The sequence below is a fragment of the Oncorhynchus mykiss genome, chromosome 20 (assembly GCF_057628025.1).
Source record: "Oncorhynchus mykiss isolate SJ-2025 chromosome 20, ASM5762802v1, whole genome shotgun sequence".
Classification (NCBI taxonomy): domain Eukaryota; kingdom Metazoa; phylum Chordata; class Actinopteri; order Salmoniformes; family Salmonidae; genus Oncorhynchus; species Oncorhynchus mykiss.
Genome location: NC_143041.1, coordinates 21,578,221 through 21,604,526, shown reverse-complemented (window position 1 = coordinate 21,604,526; position 26,306 = coordinate 21,578,221). Strand labels below are relative to the sequence as shown.

The 26,306-nt window shown below is 42.6% G+C and overlaps 2 protein-coding genes across 10 annotated transcripts; one reads left to right on the top strand and one right to left on the bottom strand.

The window, feature by feature from the left end:
• Nucleotides 1-1,593: 1,593 nt before the first annotated feature.
• On the bottom strand, nt 1,594-11,178 carry LOC110499066 (next to BRCA1 gene 1 protein). 9 transcript variants are annotated; one of them, XM_036955903.2, is made up of 21 exons: nt 10,915-11,178; nt 10,652-10,714; nt 10,007-10,025; nt 9,867-9,889; nt 9,555-9,737; nt 9,246-9,323; nt 8,881-9,125; nt 8,565-8,684; nt 8,177-8,434; nt 7,712-7,871; nt 7,207-7,455; nt 6,820-6,951; nt 6,610-6,685; nt 6,352-6,462; nt 5,963-6,121; nt 5,478-5,642; nt 4,727-5,303; nt 4,417-4,502; nt 4,004-4,085; nt 3,038-3,137; nt 1,594-2,730 (listed from the first exon to the last, which is right to left on the bottom strand). In XM_036955903.2, the coding sequence occupies exons 1-21, from the start codon at nt 11,014-11,016 to the stop codon at nt 2,515-2,517; spliced, it is 3,204 nt and encodes a 1,067-aa protein (XP_036811798.2). In that variant the 5' UTR covers nt 11,017-11,178; the 3' UTR covers nt 1,594-2,514. The 9 variants fall into 9 exon arrangements, 5 of the variants coding, with proteins under 5 accessions (XP_036811798.2, XP_036811799.2, XP_036811800.2 ...); XM_036955904.2 differs by having other exon boundaries at nt 9,576-9,737; nt 10,915-11,173; XR_005037938.2 differs by lacking the exon at nt 4,004-4,085.
• A 58-nt stretch (nt 11,179-11,236) lies between these two features.
• On the top strand, nt 11,237-18,370 carry psme3 (proteasome activator subunit 3). Its single transcript, XM_021575945.3, has 11 exons — nt 11,237-11,352; nt 11,800-11,832; nt 11,944-12,006; nt 12,104-12,208; nt 12,304-12,352; nt 16,986-17,104; nt 17,215-17,283; nt 17,406-17,473; nt 17,570-17,624; nt 17,799-17,885; nt 17,991-18,370. The coding sequence occupies exons 1-11, from the start codon at nt 11,311-11,313 to the stop codon at nt 18,069-18,071; spliced, it is 771 nt and encodes a 256-aa protein (XP_021431620.1). The 5' UTR covers nt 11,237-11,310; the 3' UTR covers nt 18,072-18,370.
• Nucleotides 18,371-26,306: the final 7,936 nt, after the last annotated feature.

Here is a 26,306-nt window from a genome sequence, read left to right as displayed (position 1 = left end):
TACCTTAATGGCAATGTAATGCCCAGCAATTCAATGCACATCCCGTTCTTAGAAGGTAGAACATACGTTGTAAAAGCCATTTTCAATATCATCTTTATGTATTACACTAACCACAGCTACAGACACCTATAGAAAGGAACTTCAAAAGAAAAGGCCTTGGCCAATTGCAACCGAGGGATAGTTAACCCATAAAAAAAACGCCATATTGCTTTCCTTGCCCTGCAAGCAGTCTATGGACAAGGTATGGCAGCAATCCATGCTTTGGTTTTGTTAACCTGGACACTTTCAAATGCTAACTTTATTTGCATTTGTGGCAGAAATCCATTGCAGTCAATGGTACCCATATTTGCATTTTCATACTTCATGGCCAAGTCTTTTTGTATCTAAAATTGATTATTTAGCTCAACGAAGTCATATAAATGATGTGGACATGAAAGCGCACAAATGCTAATATAGGTACCATTGGAGTGTTTGTAATCATGTAGACAAGTTATTCATGGATTACATAAAATTGTAAGTAGCCAACACGAGTAAATTGCCACAGTGGATTTGCTGTGGTAAACAAGGGAATACTTAATTTCAGTTGTAGGGAATACTTAATTTCAGTTGTAGGGAATTGTCATATTTCAATCTGTGCATAGTCTTCTCAATGAGTAGGTTTAATTATTACAAATATAATAGCCCGTAGTGAACAGGAAAAACATGTCTTGAAAAACTTTGAGAAAGCAGAACTAAAAGTTAACACCGACAGCTTAATGCTTCTTGATGGTTTAGCTGAAAAATTGTGCTTACATAATAAAATACCATCAAGCATGACAATTACCCTCTGATCTTTACATTTCAACTATTTTGTGCCGTGCACATTACTTAAAGTTAACCTATAAGTTCAACAAGTTATCAGACACAAAATGTACAGAAACCCATACAATAAATCAGTGCCATTCAAGCAGTGCCATTCAACAGGTGTAAAGTTCTTAAGTAAAAATCATTTAAAGTAGTATTTAAGTCATTTTTTTGGTATCTACTTTACTATTTATATTTTTGACAACTTTTACTTCACTACATTTCTAAAGAAAATAATGTACTTTTTACTCCATACAGTTTGCCTGTCACCCTAAAGTACTCATTACATTTAGAATGCTTAGCAGGACAGGAACATTGTCAAATTCACACACTTATCAAGAGAACGTCCCTAGTGAATCTGGCAGATTCACTAAACACAAATGCTTTGTTTGAAAAGTGTCTGAGTGTTGGCGTGTGCCCCTGGCTATCTGTAAATAAATGTTTAAAAAAATAAACAAGAAAATAGTGCTGGCTGGTTTGCTTAATATAAGGAATTTGAAATGATTTATATTTTTTACTTTTGATACTTAAGTACATTTTAGCAATTCAATTTACTTTTGGTACTTAAGTATATTTAAAAACAAGTACTTTAAACTTTTACTCAAGTAGTATTTTACTGGGTGACTTTCACTTTTACTTGAGTCATTTTCTAAAAGGTATCTTTACTTTGACTCAAGTATGACAATTGGGTACTTTTGCCATCACTGCCATTCAAACAACCATGTTGAAAATACATTTCAGCCCCTAAAATAGAATTGTGCAATTTGTTTATTGGCTGATTGACAATTGCAGTGTACTTACTTACGTGCTGATTGAAAGGAGACCCCTTTAGCAAGCACAGTTAATATTTTCAGCATTTCTTTCGAAAACATGATCTTTAAACTGTTAGTATTTGAACATATCACAACCACAAACATGTGTCCAGTTACAAACCTATTTTTTTCTGAAAGGAAAGGTACACACAGAGATAGGCCGAACTGTCAAACACAGTATAGGCCTACAACGTTTGAAACCTATGCACTCAAATCACCATGACTCGGTCACTGATTACCATTCATAAAAACAACCTATGAGAAACTTGGTTCCATGAACAAACTTAGGAATGTTATGGTTGGATATACGTAGTGTTGTATGATAGAAATATAAGAAAGGGGATGATTCTTACAATGTGAAAGAGGAAAATTAGTACAAGTGTGATGCAGACAACATTTATAGATGCGAGTCCTATAGTACCACAAGTATGACTCGTGTGCTTAAAACTGACATGCAGGTGTCTCCTAAAAAGAAACAGCTTATTTCCTTAGTCTGCAGTGTCTGTTCCTTATACAATCCACAGGTCAAATGTTGCTTGTAGCCAGACATCTAGGATAACAGTACTTTTGATACATACATACAATATTGCATTGTTTAGGCCAATTCACTACTATATCTAAAATAAATCTGACATCTCAGTTCTTTAGCATTCCTATGTAATTGAATCCCCCTGTGACTCAACCATGTAAGTCCTTCAAAACAACAAGAATAGTCTCAATACCCAACACAATGGAGAAGATTGGAATTCTGATTACATTCACAACCTCCATTCTCTTTGGGACAGAGAACCTACCCTGGCCCTGTCAATAGGTAAAGCACATGACCTGACATCAGTGGCAAAATGACCCCCCCCCCCTCTCATTGGGTGTCAGGGGTCGTGTAGCGGCCTGGCTGATTGGCCGACCGGCCCGTCAGTAGCGTGTTGTCGGCCATGGCGACCAGCTCGTTGACAGTGTGCAGAAGGTTGTGCCTGTGCTTCATCAGCAGCCACTGGTTGAGCCGCTGGTCCCTGAAGCCCATCTCCAGCAGCACGGCCATCATGGAGGCGTCCTGGCTGGCCGGGTCCACACCACGCTGCAGTGAAGGGGGTGGGGGAACCAGGTCAAAAGGTTAGTTCTCGTTTGTCATGTTAAAGTGCACCGGGGTTATACAATAATACTGTACATTCAACACTGTAAAAAAAAGACATGCATCACCTTGGTCTTTTGAGCCAAAAACACTTTAAAATAGATAAGCAACTTTTTTCACAGTTGTATGAAATAATCACTCATCTTTATGACGTTATAACCATTCATCATAGAGCATATTAAAAAGTTACGTCAAGTTTTATCTCATGGCAGTGTGTGACGAGGTGACGTAGTGTGCTGTACGTGGGACCTACCTGTGTGGAGCAGCTCTGTCCAGTGAAGAGAGCCTTATAGGCGGACGCTGCCACTGACAGAACCCCCTTTACTAGTCCCTCCGTGATACCGCCTTGGCCCCTACAGAACAGGAAGGATGTTGTCAGCCACTATGGGGAACAATTTGTTCCAGGGCCAGTGGTTTGGAGCTAGCAATGCTTTCACAATACCCAAAATGCCACAAAGCGTGTAAAAAAAAAAAGCTGTGTCACAGTTATATCACCAATGACATCACACCATGAAGGTCTTTAAATATCTTCTCTTTATTGCAGTTTTATCATTTACAGTTGTATCTTCTGATATCTACCTGTAGGCGGGTAGTGTAGTGGTTAAGGGCATTGGGCCAGTAACGGAAAGGTTGCTGGTTCGAATCCCAAGCCGATGAGGTGAAATGGGTTGACGTGCCCTTGAGCAAGGCACTTAACCCTAATCTGGATGAGATCTTCTGCTAAATGACTAAGATGTAAATGTAATGTATTGTCATGTGTCAAAAATACTGTGCCTATCAACAATGAATGATTAGTAGACATTGAAACGTTTCATATTCAAATATTAATTTGTTGGCAGAAACCAAGTGTTTCAACCAAGACAAATGAGGACAAACATTTTTGGGGGAACTTTTACCATTGAAAGGCGATATTACAAGTATAAATACAGTAAAGTACAAACACTAAAATGTTTGAAGCAAAAATAACATTGTTTTTTTAATGACAATTGCTAAATTCAAGGAGTTGGTCTGATGGGTGCAGTCTCATGACATCGGCCTCCCCCTTGCTTGCGGGAACAATGGAGAAGCAATAGTGGACCAAAGAGGAAAGGCCCACCTGCCATATCATGAGGAGACCCGGACCACCTATTGAGATGCGACTTTTGTTAAGTAAATCAGGTGATAAATGACGTACTAGGGAGGCTGGAGTCGGTCTTTTAATATTGTGTAGGTGTTTCACCTTGGGCGCAGGGAGCTGCAGGGGCTGGAGTTGTACGTCTCCAAGGCACTGGCTAAGCCCGATGGTCTGGTTGTACTAGATACTGAAATATAGATGGGGGGGGGGGGGCGCGACACATGCTGGATGAGAGAGCTATTACAGAACAGTTGAGACGTTTTCCTGTTCCCGTCTCTTCGAAAGACACATATGTTTCCTTTCTAGTCAGTGGCTGCAGATGGCGAAGTGAACACATCCTCAAAAAGACATGACGGGACAAACACAAGACAAGCTAGTCACATTAGTTAAATTACATATTTTTTTGGACTGTGTGATCAGAGCTTCCAAAAAAAAACACGTTGCGTCTGCTTCATGCAGTGAAAAGGCTGTATTTTGTAGACACTTTCCCGACCGGCTGTGTGTGTCTTAACACTCACCATTTAAATGGACCACTGGTTGGCATGGTTCTACTGGTCCAGACGCTCGTTGACTTGTTGGCTCTGCAACGTGGACTGCTTCAGACCTGGAAAACACACCAAAAATAATGATATACTGATTGGAGAGAGAACGGACAGTGGGGCAAGAGTATAATATCAGTCTGATAGTCCTCCCGCAGAAGATACTGAACAATTTGCACACTTTACTTCAATAAAACACACTGTGATTGAACAGTAACATATTGTGATATCATTGTCCCCTGTAATAGCTGAGCTGATAGCCTACTATTGCCTCAGAGAGCCCTCTCACCTGTGTGTGTACAGGGCCTGTGGGGGCAGGAGAGAGACCGGCAGGGGCACCACCTCAGGGGCAAGGGGGACAGCATCCAGCGTCTGGGAGGCACACAGCATCTGGTTGACACTGCTGTGGATGGTGGTCTCCGTGACTGTGGCTGCAGCCTCGCCCCTCTCTTGCCTCTCCCCCTCTGGGGTGGCTCTGTCCAGCTCTTCAGGCTCAGAGTCTGGTGCCACCTCCTGCTCCACGGCTGCGGTAGTGACAGGCTCCGAGAGGGTGGAGCTGTACGTGGACTCGTCCAGCGGCCGACTGGTGTCGAAGCAGTCCGGCAGGACTATGACGTAGTCCTCGCAGGAGGACAAGGTGGAGATTTGGCTGCTCACCTCGTCCCCGTCCGCTCGTTCTTCTTCTTCTTCCTCCTCATGTTCTTTCTCCTCTTCAATCTCCACGTAGTTGTCATCCTTTTCATCTTCTTTATCCTCGGCTTTCTGGTCCTTCACATCCTTTCTGCCTTTGTTGTCTTCCTCGTCCTCCTCCTTCATTGCATACAGCTCCATGTACACATTCTCAACCTCTGGGGCCAGAAGCACCTCTGAGGACAATGCATTGAGAACAAACCAACCGTTTTATGATTATGTCTCGTAATCATGTCTTCTGCTAATTTACAATTGCCAATGTGTAAAAAGGTGAGAGCATTACTTGGTGCATTTTGACTTAAGTTACTAGAGTCTGTAAACAGAAGCAGACAGTGAGAGCGGTTCCTTACCTGTGACAGTCTCCTCTGAAAGTGTGATCTGGGGAAGGCCTGGAGGTGAACCTTGATCTCTCATAACACCCATCATCAGCAAATCTGGACCTGTCACTCTTAATGCGGTGTCCAATACGTTCCTCTCATAGCCGAAGACAGGGCCCGAGGCTACAGCTCCAAAAACTGAAACAACTTTAGTTTTTAACTTCAATTTAGACTATTTTGTTATTTAGCAGACGCGCTTATACAGAGCGACTTACAGTAATGAGTGCATACATTTTCATACTGGTCCACCGTGGGAATCGAACCCACAACCCTGGCATTACAGGGTTGTGGGTTCAATACTGTCATACAGTATTGCATGACAGTCATAACAAATACCACAGATAGTGAGTGGACAGAACAACCATACTCAGTTGAATGATAAAGTCTCATATCATTTTCACTTAGTGATGTTTACATGTTTTCACATTTTGTTGGGAAATTCAACCAAACAAGATCACCTTTGGGCTTGCAGTAGCTGGGCTGATGTCTGTGAGGGGGATTGTGGTCGGGAGCCTCCTCGAGGGTGAGGGAGCGGATCACCGTCTCACACACAAACTGAGTCCCGCTGATGTCTTCCTCCTCGTGGCCAGGTGGGTCAGAGTTCTCCCCGTTCACTCCTGACCACAACACCCAATACAAAGATTAGGGTCGTGCCCGATTCAGGGTCCTCACTGGGATCAAAACTTCTTTCACTCAAGCCGACACGTCCCCCTAGTTAACATAACGCCTCAATTCTAGCCTACATTCATAAGCAACACAACATCTCACAATTTGATATGTATTGTTTTCACTTATTTACTGTACAACTCAGTATGGTGAAAGTCCACGACATTCACCTCTGCCTTACCTAGCAGGTTGTTGACCCGGTTCATCTCCGTGTTGTTTTCGACCTGGTCGGTGCCTGGGCGCTCCAGTAGAGGGCCATTGTGGGGCAGAGGGGACACACAGGGGGTCAGATCTACCAATGGAACAAAAACAAACTCATCTCGGTCATCACAAGTCTGACAAGCATTAGGTCTTGAAACTCTCTGAATATCAGGGAAGAAAATGCCCCACCCAAAAAAAAACTGGACATGCATTGTGGTGGCGTCGTATTATTTCTTACCGACTGGGGTGTTGTTTGGAACTTTCTCCAACTCTTGCACAACGTTAATATCCAGCAATTCAAAGGACAAAAGAGCCTACATTTTTTTTACAAAAAATACAAAGCACAAATATTGTTGAGTCATTGAATAAAGCATGACGTTGCCCCGTGGTGTACTCTACCTTTATGGCAAAGCCAACGCCCTCTGCCTTGACCTAAGCCTTTCCTCACCTGTGCAGTGAGCAGGTCTACAGAGGGGAAGTGGTAGTCTCTGTGGCAGTAGTCTACAGACACGGCCAGACCACTGTCCCTGGAGCTGTTACTCGACATCCCCTCCACCTTCACAGGCCCGGGCTCCACCTCCTGAAGCAGTGTGGGAGAATGTCTGAACATGAGCAAGGCTTGGAATGATATAACGATACTAATAGTGGTGGAAATAGGCTGGATTTTGAGGTTTTATTACTGAATCTAAGTCCAGCCCTATAGAAGTGTCTGCATTAGCTAAGTAAATATTATTGCTTTGTACCTGGTGTCAAATTTGCTTAGTAAATCCGTCCCTGCACTAGTGTATGTACTAGGTAAAGAAATGTGAATGGGACACAGAGGTGGTTGACTTGCCAGGCATTTGTTCTGTGGACAGTTGGCGTGTGGGCTGGTGCTGGGGGCCACCACAATGCTGCACCACACGCGAGGGCCAAACTGCTCTCCGCAGTGTGCAAGGCGCCAGTGGGAGGTGTAGGTGCCCTCCATCACCGGGGCGATGAAGGCCACACTGACCACGCCCACCTGGCCCGGCTGCAGGAGGGGCACGGCCACCTCACGCTTCTCCTCCAATGCCAGTGCCAGGTTACCCCACATGCACATCAGCTAAAGACACAGGCATGCAAAGAAGACACAGACATTTACACAAACCCAAGGAACCAGACACAAACACTTAAACAGAGAGCTTACACTGAATCCACAAAAGGCTGTAGCACTGGTCTGGTTAATCAGACAGAGTAAGTACTAATTACAAATAATCAATAGTTACAATTAGGTGGGGTTAGTTCTAGTAGTCGGGTTAGAGATTGAGATCGTTTTAGTATGCAGGTTAGAGACTTAGATCGTTCCTCTTGGGTGGTACCTTGGTCTCGGAGGTCCAGTTGATGATGCCTGAGTTCTTCATCTTCCAATACTTGATGAACTTGGTGCCGGGCTCTCGGCGGGTCCCGTCAGGCAGATTTTCATCCAGAAACAAGGCAGCCATAGTGGGCACCAAGGTGGTGTAGGAGACCTCGGGACCCCTAGTATTTCAAGTGTACAGAGCATTGTTGAAAACAGCCCCGGCTTCAGACCCATCCCTGTTTTTTTTATGAATCATCGAAAAAAGCAGGATCCTTTTTTGCAGCTCAAAGCAATTTTTTTGTTTAGAAATACATGAAGCAGCAGCAGCAGATTCACACGTGAGGTAGTTCCATCATCCACCAGCGATAAACTCTATTACAACTATTACAAAGATGGCCTATTTCTTGGGAAAATATTTGATTTTTGCTCCATGCTGGGCCTAGAGACAACCAGCACTCTGACGCCCTCCCGGGGTGGCGCTTACTCTGGACTGGAAGCCTGGGGGTCTGGGGCAGGGCCTGGTGCTGGGGCAGGGCCTGGTGCTGGGGCAGCAGCAGGGGCCTGGGTGGTGGCCACGTTGGATCTGGCGGAGGTAGAAGCAGGGCTGCTCCATTGCAGGCCCCTCTTCTCCAGCCTCAGCTTCTTCTTAATCTCCTTCACCTCGGCCTTCAGCTGCCTCCGCTCGGCTTTGAGGCGCTGACGCTCAGCCTTGCGCACGGTCCGGTCTCCTCGCCTTGGAAACCTGGGCACAAACAAAATGTAGAGAGGTGTGAAGGCTAAGCATCTTCTGACAATGCAAGAAAGTAAGATAGGTAAAGTAATGCATAGACAACATCACAGTAAAGGCAGGCTTCTACATCCAGCGAACTAACCTTAATTCTCCTGACATCCCATGCTCAGGGATGGAGAGGGGAGTCTTGGTTCTCACTAGGTTGTGACTGGGGTCGTGGCTGTGTCGACACAGCTCACATAAGATACAGGACGGACACACTCTGTCGAAAAACAGGACACCAAAAAGAATGCACGGGCAAGGTTATATACTTATATTACTCAATGGAAGTAATATAAGTAAGTAATACATATTTCATGAGGAATAAGTCAAATAAAAATGTTATACTATTTCAACTACTGAGTTAATCATTAACAACATAATAGCACTTGATCTGTTATTGTTGCGATGCGGTTTACCTGCACTGATAAGCTCCATCGGTGGCTGGTCTCTTGCATTTGCTGCATTCCGGAGTGTAGCCCAATGAGGAGTAGGCGGGGGGGCCGGTGGAGGAGTTCACCTTTGGGCCTTTGATATTGACTCCGCCCACTGCTCCAAGGGCCTCGAGAGGCCCATCACAGTTGGGGGTCTTGTGGGTGCAACACTGGCCAGAGAAGTCACTGCACATCCTCTCCACTACCTCCTTCACCACCTCATCCTTGAACTGACAGGAGAGGGATCCCGTTAAAAGAGGTTCCCACATTTTTTTTAAAAGTTGATTTTTAGGGACGTTTTCCTTTATATTTCTGAAATAGTAAAGAATATAATTTCCATATGGACCTACTTTTTCCATGTAAGATCTAAACCAAGCTGGGGGAAGTTTATCCTCTGGCTTAGTTACTTTGTTGTCCTTCACAACCACCTAAAAAAATCAAATGATCGACATTAAACTCATTATGATTGGTCAAATTCATACTATGACACCAAAGTGTGTGTTCATCAAATCTTAGCTCTACTTTTATTATTACATTGGCCCAACATTACATGAAGACGATTATATCGCTCATGCCAAAATATACCACACTGACACGACACTTTTCTTACATTCAGACAACATTACATCAACATTGAAAGCCGTGAGTGGTGCTCTTACAGCATCTCTCTCGGGAGTGACCTGTGTGCCTTTGTCCACAGTTTTGACCCTGGAGGGGTACGGCGGGGCTGGCCGGAGTTCCCCCTTCAGCTCCTTCACTTCTTGGGTCTTGCCCGGCCCAGCCTGCCCCTGCTTCGCCTTGTAAACGTTCATGTGCAACTGGTTCCCCTGCTTCTCTGCACTCTGGAGGAAATACATACAACACATGCCACGTTCAGTAATTACATACAGCATTCTACACACTGGAAGAAAAAGTTAACATATATTTTTTTAGCTATTGAAAGCCATGAAAGAACATGTAAGTTTGAATACCTTCACACCCTCCTCATATTCCTCTGAAACACAATCAAAAGAGATCAGAGAATACATTTGTATTGGTGAAGATTATGAACGGTAAAGCTTTAATAACAGCCACAAAAAAAAAGCCTATTAAATTAAAACTATTTAAATACCTTGACTGTTGATGGAAACCTGGATCAAAGAAAAAGGAGATGCAGAAACAGAAAGTGTTACACAATATCTTCAGTTTACTGTATTCAGTATACTGAATAATCAACCATTATTAATATTGGGGCGGCAGGTTGTCTGGTTCGAATACCGGAGCCGAGTTAATAGTGGACAAAACCTCAATTGCCTCGACTAACATTGACTCTGTACCGGTACCCCCCTTTATATAGTCTCGCTATTGTTAACTTACTGCTGCTCTTTAATTATTTGTTACTTTTATTTCTTAATCTTTTTTTGAACTGCATTGTTGGTTAGGGTCCTGTAAGTAAGCATTTCACTGTAAGGTCTACCTGTTGTATTCGGCGCATGTGACTAATAAAATGCGATTTGATTTGACAAGGTGAAAAAAAATCCGTTCGCTGTGCACTTGGCAAGGCTCTTAACCCTAATTGCTCCATCGGCGCTGTACAACGTCGTGACCTTACTCTCTGGGGGAGTTACACGTGTGTGTAAGAGGATGAATATAAGAACACCCCCCCTGCTAATGTATCTCTTGTGTTTTATTATTACTACTGTTGTAGTACATCAGAAATGTTGGCACTGCATTCGTTGAAATAATACACAGTAGCACAAAATACATTTGAACTCACCTCCTCGTTGTCCTCATCAAAATATTTCACTTGAAAATGGCTTATTCCAAATGATGCTTTTATCTGCAGATTCAATTTAAAAAGCATGATGATTTGAGGATCAGCTTAACAAGATAACATCCCATATAATCATCATTTGTGTTGTTAGAAAAATAATTTGCAGACAATATAATTCGTGTGGTGTAATGTTGTGCTAGCTAGGCCTGCTTAGGCAAGGGGCCTCGAAGAATCCAGGCTAGCTAAACTGCGCCAGCGCTACTTACCCAGGCTTCCACCGACTCCCATTCCGATTTGTCCAAATCTGGAGCAACAAATCTCTTTACATTTCCCCTGAAATTCACTTTAATAGTAACAGGGAGACCCATTGCTGATTTGTGCGATTAAATAAGGACAATCATGAAAGGTAATAGTGGACAAAACGAGCTTTCGCACTCGCCAATCCTCTTGTTTACATCTTCAGCTGCGTTCAGGAAAACACGATGACGCGTTCAGCACATACCTAATACGCATGCGTATTCGTTTGTAGTGTTGTCGCATGTTGAATACGTCATTTTTAAGCTCACAAGTGTGGCTGACGGGAGTGGGAAAACCACACGTTTAGCCCCGAATTGAATGAATTGAGGACAATCGTACTTTTACCCGGTTTGTGGTTAAAGAAGATGAATTCTCTCCTCAAGGTGGACAATGAACTCAAAACTAAGGTAAAACGTGATTTATCAACGCCACATGTCACGAGACATCATGGGGGAAAGTTGCTAGCTAGCTAATGTAATGCTAACGTGACTTAGCTTGCAATTATATGAATCAGAATGAGGCCAAGTGTTTAAGGTAATTTGCTTTATCTTCTGCGCCCGTCATAACGGACAAGGTAAACTGTCTAACAGGGTGCACCTCCCTGAACAAAAGGGTTGCTGTGCCGCATATTTCGGTGCGAGCTAACGGTGTCGAGGTACCGTTAACTCAATTCGGCACAATTTTTTTTAGGCCTAGTCAGTAGAGTAAGCATGTTGAAATGACGTTGATGAACTGATGACTGGTATCATATTGCATACAGTAGTCTAGTCTACTCACTTGTTGTATTTAAACAGACTTGCTGATTTATTGAATTGTTTGCCTGTGATATGACAGTTGTTTGGTTATTTGTTCAGGTCGATGCTTTCAGAGAACGAATTACTGGGGAGGTGAGTTTCCTTTCAGTGGTTTATTCATTGAGGGACAAAAGCAAATATTTTAGCCTGCTACCTGTATCTAGATATGAATGTAATTTTCCAACTCAACTCTTTGTTTCACAGGCGGAGGAGTTAGTTGCAAGTTTTTTCCCTAATAAGTTATTGGAACTCGACCATTTCCTCAAGGTAAACATATTTATGTCATCAAAATGAAATGATTAGTCAAATGTCCTCTTGACTTCCCTTTAAAGTGTGTGTATGTGTTGTTGGTCATCCTTTGCAGGATCCTGGCTTAAACATCTGTGAACTGAAGGAAATACACTCAGAAATCAACTTGACTGTGCCAGACCCCATTATACTCTCGAACCTCCACGATGGACTTGAAGCGGTGAGACTTGGAATGGAATTTAACACCCTGTAATTTCCAAATGCCATCTGTGATTGCATGTGTTCATTGTAAACAACTTGATATCCTCTTCAAAGCAAAATGCCAAAAAGAGGAAGATGGAAGATGGCTCTGGGGAGGACAAGGGTGAGTAATTCACACACATTTTTACCTCTTGAGTTTTCTGGTGTTTAGTTTTTTTTTACCACGGGCCTAGTATGGGTGCCTGGCTTTGTCTGAAAGTGGGGGGTGGAAAGCTTTGGTATAATGGCTGCTCCTGAGTGGCCCATCAGTCTAAAACACTATCTCTGTGCTAGAGGTGGCACTACAGACCCTGGTTCAATCCTGGGCTGTGTCACAACCGGCTGTGATCGGGGGTCCTATAGGGCGGCGCACAATTGGCCCAGTGTTGTCCGGGTTAGGGGAGTGTTTGGCCGGGGGAGGGCCGTCATTGTAAAATAAGAATTTGTTCTCAACTGACTTGTCTAGTCAATTAAAATACTTATCAAGTAATGCAAACAGACCCTGCGCAAGGATAAAGTGACTAAGGGGGCAATTGAAATCGGTGGGGGGGGTTCTTGGAATTTATATTGAATTCTGCTTATATCACGCTATACCACAAACATAAAGTTCAAATGCAGAGACTCAGACTATTGAGTGCTTTTGGTTGGCAGGAAATATGTAGTCCTCACATTTTATTGGTCACATACATGTTTAGCAGATGTTATTGCGGGTTTAGCGAAATGCTTGTGTTTCAAGTTCCAACAGTGCAGTAATATCTAACAAGGAGTATTGAACAATTTCACAACAATACACACACACACATCTAAAGGAATGGAATTAAGAATAGATAACTATTTGGACAAGCAATGTCGGAGCGGCATAGACAAATACAGTAGAATAGAATACAGTATACATGAGTTGAGTAATGCAAATTATGTCAACATTATTAACATGACTAGTGTTCCATTATTAAAGTGGCCAGGGATTTCAAGTCTATGTATATAGGGCAGCAGCCTCTAATGTGCTAGTGATGGCTATTTAACAGTATGATGGCCTTGAGATTGAAAAAACAGCTTCTATCTCTCTGTCCCAGCTTTGATGCACCTGTACTGACCTCGCTTTCTGGATGATAGCGGGGTGAACAGGCAGTGGCTCGGCTGGTTGTTGTCCTTGATGATCTTTTTGGCCTTCCTGTGACATCGGGTGCTGTAGGTGTCCTGGAGGGCAGGTAGTTTGCCCCTGGTGATGCGTTGAGTAGACTGCACCACCCCCTGAAGAGCCCTGCGGTTGTGTGCGGTGCAGTTGCTGTACCAGGTGGTGATATAGCCCAACAGGATGCATCTGTAGAAGCTGTTGCGCCGCCTTCACCACACTGTCTGTGGGTGGACCATTTCAGTTTGCCAGTGATGTGTACGCCGAGGAACTTGAAGCTTTCCACCTTCTCCACTCTGATCCTGTCGATGTGGACAGGTGGGTGCTGCCTCTGCTGTATCCTGACGTCCACGATCAGCTTCTGTGTTTTGTTGACGTTGAGTGAGAGGTTGTTTTCCAGGCACCACACTCCCAGGGCCTTCACCTCCTCCCTGTAGGCTCATCATTGTTGGTAATCAGGCATACTGTTGTGTCGTCTGCAAACTTGATGATTGAGTTGGAGGTGTGTGTAGCCACGCAGTCGTGGGCACAGGAGGTGGCTGAGCACGTACCATTGTGGGGCCCCTGTGTTGAGGATCAGCGAAGTGGAGGTGTTTCCTACCTTCCCCATCTGGGGGCGGACGGTCAGGAAGTCCAGGACTCAGTTGCACAGGGCGGGGTTCAGACCCAGGGTCCCAAACTTAATGATGAGAATGGAGGGTACTATGTGGTTGAACGCTGAGCTGTAGTCAATGAACAGCGTTCTTGCATAGGTATTCTTCTTGTTCAGGTGGGATAGGGCAGTGTGATGGCGACTGCATCGTCTGTGGATCTATTGGGGAAGTAGGCAAATTTGAAGTGGGTCTCGGGTGTCAGCTAAGGTAGAGGTGATATGATCCTTGACTAGTCTCAAAGCACTTCATAATGACAGAAGTGAGTGCTATGGGGTGATAGGCTGTTTAACTGAACAAAATGACTATGTGAATGCAACCATACAACCATGTCTTAACAAAATAATGCGAACTAAATGCCGAAAGTAGTACCCTAGTTATTCATGCAAACTAAGATACTAAATAGCAGTTTGTCTTAGATTACCGACACAACTGCGAATATGAACGAACACAATGCCGGCATACATTAAAAACAGTTTCAATACTTGCAGTTCCATTTAAACGCATTAAAAGCAATAGGCTACCAATATAACCATAGCAATAATATGTAGGCTATCCATTTCTATGATGAAACATACCAATATGTAGCTATACCCAGGAGAGTCATTTGGTTTCTTGCATCGGAATGATATTGATTTCTGCTTATATCACACCAAAACACAAACCTAAAACTTAAAATGCAGAGACCATTGAGTGTTTTTGACCAAAAAGTGACAGGTTGGCGTGAAATCTGTTTCGCTCTATCAGCACCATGGACAGCACCCTACACACTTAGCAAGGCTGTTTTGGCAATGGAAATATAGGCTAGCTAAAGAAGTCATTTTGCCATTGCATAGCCTAGGTGTTTGCTGAAAATGAAGCCATTGGCTATACTACCAAGATTTTGATGTAAAACCAACCAATTAAACTGAACAACATTATAAACGCATCATGCAACAATTAACGATTTTACTGAGTTACAGTTCATATAAGGAAATCAGTCAATTGAAGTAAATTTATTAATCTCTAATCTATGGATTTCACAACTGGACAGGGGCACCATGGTTAGCCCCCCCCCCCCCCCAGGCAGAAATACTCCTCAGTTTCATTAGCTGTCAGGATGGCTGGTCTCAGACAATCCCCCAGGTGAAGAAGCCGGATGTGGAGGTCCTGGGCTGGTGTAGTTACACGGGGTCATGCTCCTTCAACTTTAGACATCTGTGGCATTGTGTTGTGACAAAACGGTACATTTAAGAGTGGTCTTTTATTGTCCCCTGCACAAGATGCACTTGTGTAATGATCATGCTGTTTAATCATTCTTGATACACCATACCTGTCAGGTGGATGGGTTATCTTGGCAAATGAGAAATTCTCACCAACAGATGTAAAGACATTTGTGCACAACATTTGAGAGAAATAAGCTTTTTGTGCATTTGAAACATTTCAGGGATTTTTTTATTTTTACTTCAGCTAATGAAACATGGGACCAACATTTTACATGTATGCTCAACTAAAATATAAAACGCAACGTTTGTTTCTTACCTTTCCAGAAGAGTTGCAGTCTTCTTGATGCTCTGTTGAACTTCCTGAGTAATTGATTATTTCATTCTTCCCAAAATCATCTTGTAAGATCCCCCTCAAGTGCCAGTTGGATTAGTTGAGCTTTCGTTGGATGTAGCATGCTTCATCTGTGCTGACTTAACACATTTGTCAGTGGAAAATAAGTTATTGCCAGCTGCCTATCATTTAACAAGTGTTGACACCTCAGTTCCCATTGCACACCAAACTTGTTTTTCTTTCTGCAGTGCATTTCAAATGCTCCCTGTTTGATGCGTGCCTAGTGAATCCTTTGGTTCTATCAATAGCATGCTTCCAGTTAGATTACCCGCCTTGGACGAAAGCCATGGACCCAATACAGAACTTTGTGTCACTTTGGTTCCCCTGTCAATCTGCAGAAACTCAGTATTCCAGCCACTATTTTCCTATGAACCGGTTGCTATTAAATGGACGTTTTTCAACAGAAACCCTGCGGCTAGGTTAAGATTCTAACCTGGTCCGCCTCTGTTCCAAGATTTGTCAGGAACAGTCGGAACTGTGGAGCCATTATCCCGGCGGCAGTTGTTGAAGGGTGCGTCTGCTCTTCACACGGAACTAGTTGAAGCTCGGCAGCAGCATCTTCTGCAGGGCTTGCCGGGGGTCTCAGTGGTTTGACTTCTGGTATCCATTATGGCTGGTTAGAGCTAAATAAGCTAATAACACTAATGACTTTTTACAGCTAGCATGGAAGCTAACTGAACTCTAGTGGTGGAGCGGGAAGCAGCTTAAACTGTAAACTTGACCCTGTCCTTAAATCGTGCAGTTCTCTACTAAGGTGTAACCTTTTGTAGGCTGATGGAAGGCTACTCAGTCCTACTGCGCTCCAGCGAAATCGGGACATGCCTGTGCTCGTCATGGCTCTAACAGGCAAAGTGAAACCCTACAATCAATTTGTTTGTGGTGAATGGAGCTCAAATGATATGTGACAATACCATTGGACCAACGGCATCGGAAATGAAACAACAAAACAGATGTAAGAGCACAACAAAATGGATAAAGTATAGTATTATTGCAGGTGCCTTTTCATTGTAAGCATCAGTGGTACAACTAGTGCTTTCTAACTGCACTGAACCAACAGTGTGCGTGGGAGCGACGCAAAACTTTAGTGGTCAAAACCATTCATCTTGAGGCGATGGGGGGTGGGTGCAAAATGCAATCTGTTTTATTATATCATATATACAATGGCCATATCTATTTTAATACCTAGCTTTAATTATTATGAATAATTATTGAAAATGATAGATTACCCAATGTATCATGATATTGTTCTAGTAAAGTGGGGATGCAAAAACATGTTTGCACCCCTATTTTGAAAGTGGGGTTGCAGCTGCTCCGTTTGCTCCTATGGTCAAGTCCAGTTGTAAAACCTCTCTTGTTCATCTTCTCTTCCCCTTCTACAGTGGCTGGCACCAAGGTTTTTGTCATGCCCGGTGGGATGATGAAGAGCAATGCCAAACTGGTGGACCTGATCGAGAAGGTCAAGCCAGAGATCAGGACACTGATAGAGAAATGTAACACGGTACGTAGCTTTATCCCACACAGTTTCTTCCTTAATCTATTTGGACGGGTGCTCATATCACTCATTACTTATCAACCATGATCTAATATTCAGTCTTTCTTGTTCTTCAGGTCAAAATGTGGGTTCAGTTGCTTATCCCAAGAATAGAAGATGGCAACAACTTTGGAGTTTCAATTCAGGTGCCATGTTTACTTTAAATGTATTAAAAGGGCAAATGTTATTGCAGTCTGTACCTACGGTCTCATTTAAGTGTATTGAACCACATTGAACCATTACTCAATTACTGATTGGGCATCTGCAGGAGGAGACAGTTGCTGAACTCCGAACAGTGGAGGGAGAGGCAGCATCTTACCTCGACCAGATATCCAGGTACTAACTAAAGTCAACCCAGTCTTTACTTTGTTTACGCTGAGCACTCTTACTGCAGTAGACTATGTAATCATCTTATTTCCCATCTGCCCATAGATACTACATCACAAGAGCAAAGCTGGTGTCCAAAATAGCAAAATACCCACATGTGGTAAGTGTGATTTGCTAACTGCAGGTCTGGTTGGCAAGCTTCTTCCTATCTAGTGTGTGCATTTACTGAGGGCAAAACGATGGTATGGACATTTGGATATCGTTCCAACCCTAATATGCATATTTTACCTGCATCTACATTACTATTTACTATTGTCGCTCTGTCGCTAAATAGGAGGACTACCGGCGCACAGTGACGGAGATTGATGAGAAAGAATACATCAGCCTCAAGATCATAGTTTCAGAGCTGAGAAATCAATACGTGAGTCAAATGTCCTGTTATACACAGGAATAGTTTTCCTCACCATCCATTTCTACCCGCAAGTTAACATGTTACGTTCTAATCCTGAACTCTGCTCTGCTACAGGTAACGTTACACGACATGATCTTGAAGAACATTGACAAGATAAAGAAGCCTAGGAGCAGTAATGCCGAGGCGTTGTACTAAGACTGACCCAACCACCCTTCCCCTGCCATGTTGTCAAGTTTTACAGTACCCCCAAGCCTGGGTTTGGGTCGTCTGACCGTCTAGAGCTAGACCATCACACCCAGATCAGTACAATCCAGAAACCATAGCCCCAGTAGAGACAACCGCACGCGTATTTTCGTTTTTGATTTGTAAAATATCGTCATTGTTTTAAAACCCTTTCAAGAATACGTTATGAGATTGCTCGACGAACAGAGAGAGGTCTAGAAAAAGTGCTATGTATTTTTAAAAATGTAATTAAAAAACATTTTGTCCATGCATCTCCCACTGTCTTTTGTTGAACTTATTTACACCCAGCTCTGTTTTGGATTGGTCCAAGATAGCGTTGACCATTTTGATATCTGTCTACTGCTTTACTGAATGTGTTCTATGGCTGCGATAGGAGACCCATGTAAGGTCACTGAAGAAGTGCTTTTAGAAGCTGTGTGTTCAATTACCCTGGTGGTATTGGCTGACTGCCTCTATGCTGGATATTATGGACTCAAAGCAGAACAATTATTTCAGAATGTAAGATTGTTTTGATTTTTTTTTTAGTTGTATTTCTTAATGTATTTAAAGACATGTTCCGGAACTTTGGCGACTACGAAGCGGGCGTTTTCCCCACATGGGCCAGCCACCTAGCAATATGAGTTCAAGCCAATGAGCTTTAGCTCCTCGCCATTTGAGTGACGGCTAGCAAGAGGCGCAAACACAGCAGAGTAAGTGAGAGCAATGACGTGGTGGATATGTGATGTAGAATGCAATTTTCTGGGACTAATTTCGGTTCATGAGTGTTCCGTTCAGAACTACTGGTTAAGTATACAGAAGTATATCTTTAAACAGGGAAATCCCATTGAGACCAACGCCTCTTTATTATTTTTACAAGGGTATCCCGCACACAATCATACAAATTTACAATTCCAACACAATAAAAAAATACTATTTACAAGCAATTGAAGATAAGTAACTTACAAAACATGATCATAAAACAACAAACCTGTTCCTAAGTGAAAGTCAGACATTGGAAGGGCCCTTGTTAGATGAACTACAATGCTTTTAACTCCAGAAAGGTGTTTAACTAATTTTACTGAATAGAATATTGTAAGAAGGCATTTGGAATAGTTTCATTTTTAAACAGTATGTTTCATCATGCTTGATGTTCTTCAGGGGTGAAAAGGATCATGCAATATTAGACATCGTTACACTCACTTCTGCTCACATATACCATTGACGTAAACCATGTTTTAGCAATGCACCTGTCACCCAGTAGATGGCGCTAAATAGTACATGTAAGGCTGGTGTTAAATGAACATCCCCAGCAGTGCAAAAGTCAATCATGATTTACATTTATAATAACACACATCTGATTCGACCGAACTGCATCTTGATCACTTACGTAACGGACTTTATGTTTTGATTATTTTATTGGGAAAAGGTCCCTTTACCGTACATCACATCAAAGAACAAATGTGCCTGGCATTAGTTCACATGGGTTTTACAGACAATGTTTTCTTCAGGTATTCAGAGGAAATTAAATCCACCTTTCAAACAATGTATATTAATGAGGCCATCTGCGCTCTTTTAAGGTCCTTACTACTGAATAGTGTCTGTTCCAGGTGCATAGGAGTCAAAATAAGAATACTGGAAAAGATCGAGACTGCACACTGTCGAAAAAAGGAATACATTCAAAACGGAAGCTTAAATACAAAATATAAATGTTTATAAAAAAAAAACTGGTGCAAAAATCGAAGTTGAAAACAAAGTTTCAGCCTCATGCCATCATCATTGTAAATTCGCACACACACCTGGCTTCTATTTCAAGAATAATATGTCACATGATCAGGTGTCCTTAATGTTTTGAATACTCAGTGTTTATGTTTTACATACTTTTTATTTATTTTTGCATGTCAAAATGTCAATGTTTTCGCGCCACATTGGTGGCAGTTGTGAAAAAAGTAAATAATTGGAAGTGTTGCAAAGTTAATTGAAGTTAATGCCACTGTTGATTTATATAATTATTTCGTTGGAACCCATAGCGGCCATCAACGGCCTTTCTTTAAATTGCTATTGCGGCCGCGAACGGCCACGTTTTTCTAAAATGATCAGTGTCGCAAAATGTACTTTCTAACAAACTGTTGTCGTATTCGCGTGGCTGTTGTCATCAACCAGAAAGGTATGCTGTCATTTTACTTTTTAAAATTAATAAAAATCACTTAGTCAGGTCCATAAGTATTTGGACAGGGACACAGTTTGCATCATTTTGGCTCTGTACGCCACCACAATGGAAACAATCCAGATGTGCTTTACTTTTAGACTTTCATCTTTACTTTAAGGGTTTTGTGAAAAGAAAATTATTGTATGAACCGTATAGGAATTACAACAATTTTTATACATAGCTCCCCAATTTTAGGGGCTAAAAGTAAATTGGACAAATGGATTAAATAGATGTTTTCCTATTCAATGTACGTACACACAATACCCCATAATGACAAAGCAGAGACAGGTTTTTAGACATTTTTGCAAATGTATAAAAATAAATAAACTGATATGTAAATGTTATAAGTAAGACCCTTTACTGAAGCACCTTTGGCAGTGATTACAGCCTCGAGTCTTAGGTAAGACAGTATAAGCTTGGCACACCTGCATTTGGGGAGTTTCTCCCATTCTCCACAGATCCTCTCAAGCTCTATCAGGTTAGCTGCGCAGCTATTTTTAGGTCTCTTAAGAGTTGTTAGATCGGGTTCAAGTCCGGGCTCTGGCTAGGCCACTCAAAGACATTCAGAGACTTGTTCCCAAAGACACTCCTACGTTGTCTTCTCTGCGGGCTTAGGGCCGTTGTGAACCTTCGCCCCCAGTCTGAGGTCCTGAGTGCTCTGGAGCAGGTTTTCATCAAGGACCTCTCTGTACTTTGCTACGTTCATCTTTCCCTCCACCCTGACTAATCTCCCAGTCCCTGACGCTGAAAAACACCCCCACAGCATGGTGCTGCCACCATATTTCACCATAGGGATGGTGCCAGGTTTCCTCCAGATGTGACACTTGGCATTCAGGCCAAGAGTTCAATCTTGGTTTCATCAGACCAAAGAATCTTGTTTCTCATGGTCTGAGAGTCCTTTAGGTGCCTTTTGGCAAACTCCAAACGGGCTGTCATGTGCCTTTTACTGAGGAGTGGCTTTCCGTCTGGCCACTACCATAAAGGCCTGATTGGTGGAGTGCTGCAGAGATAGTTGTCCTTCTGGAATGTTCTCCCATCTCCATAGAGGAACTCTGGAGCTCTGTCAGAGTGACCATCAGGTTCTTGGTCACATATCTGATCAAGGCCCTTCTCCCCCGATTTCTCAGTTTGGCCGGGCTCTAGGAAAAGTCTTGGTGGTTCCAAACATCTTCCATTTAATAATGATGGAGGCCACTGTGTTCTTGGAACTTCAATGCTCCAGAAGTATTTTGGTACCCTTCCCCAGATCTGTGCCTCGACACAATCCTGTCTCGGAGCCCTACGGACAATTCCACAAAAGTATGTGGACACCCTTCAAATTAGTGGATTTGGCTATTTCATGCCACACCCGTTGGGGACAGGTGTATAAAATTGAGCACACAAAACCGAGCACACAGGCAAACATTTGCAGTAGAATGACCTTACTGAAGAGCTCAGTGACTTTCAACGTGCCACCTTTGCAACAAGTCAGTTCATCAAATTTCTGCCCTGCTAGAGCTGCCCCGGTCAACTGTAAGTACTGGTATTGTTAAGTGGAAACGTCTAGGAGCAACAACGGCTTAGCCGCGAAGTGGTAGGCCACACAAGCTTCCAGAACGGGACCTCTGAGTGCTGAAGAGCATAGCAAGTAAAAATCATATTTAACACTTACTACCAAGGTCCAAACTGCCTTTAGATGCAACGTACAAGAACTGTTCGTCGAAAGCTTCATTAAATTGTTTTCCATGGCTGAGCAGTCGCACGCAAGACTAAGATCACCATGTGCAATGCCTATAATCGTCTGGAGTGGTGTAAAACTCGCAGCCATTGGACTGGAGCAGTAGAAACACGTTCTCTGGAGTGATGAATCACACTTCACCATCTGGATGTCTGACAGATGAATCTGGGCTTGGCGGATGCCAGCAGAACGCTACCTGGCCCAATGCACTGTGCCAACTGTAAAGTTTGGCGGAGGAGGAATAATGGTCTGGGTCAGTTTTTCATGGTTCGGGCTAGGCACCTTAGGTCCAGTGAAGGTAAATCTTAATGCTACAGCATACAATGACATTCTAGATGATGTGACAACAGTTATTGGAAGGCCCTTACCTGTTTCAGCATGCCAATGCCACTTGCACAAAGTGAGAAATGGTTTGTCAAGATCGGTGTGGAAGAACTTGTCTGGCCTGCACAGAGCCCTGACCTAAACCCCATTGAATACCTTTGGGATGAATTGGAATGCTGACTGCAAGCCACACCTAATCACCCAACATCGGTGCTCTAATGCTTTTGTGGCTGAATGGAAGCAAGTTCCCGCAGCAATGTTCCAACATCTAGTTGAAAGCCTTCCCATAAGAGTGGAGGCTGTTATAGAGGGGGGACCAACTCTGTATTAATGCCCATGAATTTACACCACATTACTTTTGATAATGAAGTGTATTTTGGTTTATGATACGGATTCAGACACGTTTTCCTTGCACTTTTTAAACAGCGTTGTTGAAGTTTGATGATGTGAAGTTCTGGGAATAGCTCCCAGATTAGAAAATCCTGTCATAATCACTTGGTTGCTCACAGGCGAGCTCATCAGCAGTGGAGCAGGATTGCTCTCTGTCTCTTGGAAATAGTTGCAGTGTTTAGCTGTATATCGTCAGCTAACTCATTGGTTATGTTGTCTTGTTTCTACTTATGTCATTCATATGGTAATGGATGCTTGCTATAGCTAGCTAGCTCTGCCAAACAGGAAAAGTGTGTGTCGGTATATTTGGGCTGCGTTTGCGAAGCGTAGACCTCAAATGTCACGTTCACAAGCTAGGCTCACAGAAAATCAGCTAACTAGCCACCGGAATGGAGATTAGAGTAATTTATCTGTTGTGTTTAGGTCATACTTTGTAATGTTTGCTAGGGAAAGATATTCATAGGCTATACATTGCTTTGTTTTCTATTATTTGACAGTTTAGCTGTAGTGTTAGGGTAGATGCCTGTGCAGTGGAGCTCATATGATATTGAGTTGTAGTGATATTTATTTACATAACCAGCGACAAGCTGCTTGTTTTGTCCTGTTTCTACCGATGGAAACTGCCCCAGCTTCGTGACTAATTAGCTAACATTGGCAGACTGTAACGTAAACTCACCCCATTCCGTACAAATGTGCGCAACCGCAACATTCAAACGAGGCTGCAAAGAAAACTAATGGGACTGTAGCGACCAGTGTTACCAATACATTTTCAGGGTATGTTGCTGGAGGCAGGTTGATTTGTTGCTAAATTACGTTGTGATGTCATTGCGTGATAGCGTAAAACTGCGTCATTACGTAGAATACACAACAACGTTACTCAAATTGACTGGCCATCTCAGCGAAAAATATGATTTGACATTTGTTCAGGTACAGACGCCCACTCTTTTCTGTTCTTCTGGCTGTATAATTTTTATTGAAACATGTTGATTGTGTTATATAAATAATCAAATATCAAGCATTACTAGCAGGCCAACGCTCTGGTTAAACCGGATGTCCTCAGATAACTCTGGGCCCAGTGTCCTCAGTCAAGTTTAGAGCCTACATGCAATAACATGATTATCCGAAGGACACGTAGCTGCCATCACTCAAATACACTCCCCTGTAAACTACAAAGAACATCCTGCAACACTAACGAGCTTAGAGTGCCAAACTATTTCACTGACATTGACCCTTGCATGCACTCCTGCAAAGACAGGAAACACCTGAGCCTAAAGCAGACACTGCCAGTCCCCCTATCTCACGCTTCCTTGACACACAAACATTTCATGAGCACTGCACACTCACACTACACCCCCCTCTACTGGTCGGGTGCCAAGAGCAGAGGACTCTGCTGTGCACCAATGGGGCTCCTGCTCTGGCTAGAGCAGGCCCGCCTCCAACTCTTCAGGACCAGTCAGAAGACCAACACGACGAGACTACACCTACATTATTCTGTGTATACATTCTGCTGTAAACTCTGGCTAAGCAGCCTTTTCAGCTAACTCCTTCTGAGCTATATGAATAGGTCCGTGCACGCTTAACTGCAAGGACAAGATATCTTTGACTTTAAGAAACTGCCTTTTTGCTATACTTGATTCCACTCTGTCCAGCGTCTTGATTTGGTCTCTTTCTCTCGTAGTTAAACATCAACAATTGATGTTGTAAGTTTTGTTCAAGATCAAACATTCGCGACCAACTGTATTCATTGGGTTTGGCTTGTCAAACCCCTACTACTGCAGCTGCAGTCAACCAACAATGATTTGCAATTTGTTGCTGCTGCACTTTTGCAGCCAGGCAGGTGTGTTGTGACTGAGTGTGTGACAGAGAAAAACGTTTTTGTGTAATTTAGAGGGGAAATGCGTGCATTTTAGCATTTGAGTCACTTTTCAAAAGTTGCTAAAAGTAATTAAAAAAAAAAATTAAGTAACTAATTGTGTTGCTAGGAGCTGTTTGAAAAATAAGTTGCCAGAGTAGTCTGAAAAGTTGCTAAATCTAGCAACAAAATTGCTAAATTGGCATCACTGGTAGCGACTGTGTTGACTTCAAAATCTGGGGTGTGAACTACATTTCTATTCAAGCGTTGATCGACATGGTAATGGCTCTATAGTATTGGAGAAAAAACGGACCCTCGGTTACATTGTGACGTGTCATGCCGTAATGTACACCACGCATAAAGCAACTATTTCTGTTTTACAATCTCTCTCCACCAGATGTAGCACTTATCTCATTGTTTAAAAACAAGAAATGGACAGTGACAGGGTTAAGGGGGGATGCCTAGTCATTTTTTTCATCATCACAGCCAGCGATCATCATTCTCAAAGCCAATGTTTACTTCTGAAGATCACTTTAGCACCGCCCTAAAAACCCGATTCAAATTCGACACAAACCTTCAAATAGGTATGTATTGACACATTATATAAACTCTTTATAGTGTTTTATTTTCATTTTAGAGGCGATAAGTTGGACAGATCGAGTGAAAAAAAAAGCAATTTTCCCCCACAACATCTCTCCTTCTCACTATCACGCATTAGTTTCGCTTCCCCACCCACCATTTTTAAAAAGACTGGACGGGGCTCATTGCCTTCTTGAATTATGCACGGGAAGCGTTTAGGTCATGTAATTGATTCTGTGGGAAAGGGTAGAAATTGTGCTTTACAATTTTATTGACATTACAGTTGATCTGGAAGTATTATGTTTTTGGGGCGCTAAAATAAGGTCAATTGTACGGACCAAGGCGATGTACAAAAGTGAGTGAGTTTACGTTAGTAGTCTGTCAGGCAACAAAACGAGAGTTGGAAGCAACATTGTACTGTCGTGACGTTTGTACCAAAATAACTCAAATATCGATCAGAATATCTAAATATCATAGCCGTCATCCATCAATCATTTGCTAATTGTTACCTTATAAATCTCATTCTGAATGTCGCAAAATTCATGAATAGCCGTCATCGCATTAAGGATAGTTACGACATGACAGTGCTTCGTTCGCGATGCTGTCACTTGATCGTCTCCCTCCCTACAAAGACAATCAGCTAACTATGCCCATCGAAGTAGATGAAGATTTATTCTAAACATGTTTGGCTAAATTGCACAGTGTCATCTTTTACTTTCAACATCCTAAATAAATAAACAATGGTTGATGTGTTGAATCTGTAAACCGTTGTGCCACATATTTTGACTTCTTACAATCTATGAAAAGTAATCTGACCATGGGGTTTGAAGTGTGTACCCTGTATAGCCTTTATGGTTATAATCTGACCTGTCTATGAACATATTCATGAGCGTATTTTTGTGTACTCTATCATGTGGGATTATCCATCAATCTGACATACATATGCACACCTTGATCTGAGAAATAATCTGTCCACTAAGTACTTCATAAAATTATTTTGATTGATTGAAAGTGCTGTGTAGCATCATGATGATACTGTTTAAGGTTTACTCTGTGTGTGTGTGTGTGGATTAGGAGACATGTTACTGTATACCACAATTTATTATAGAAACCCCTAATAGGTGATTATTAGGAAGAGAG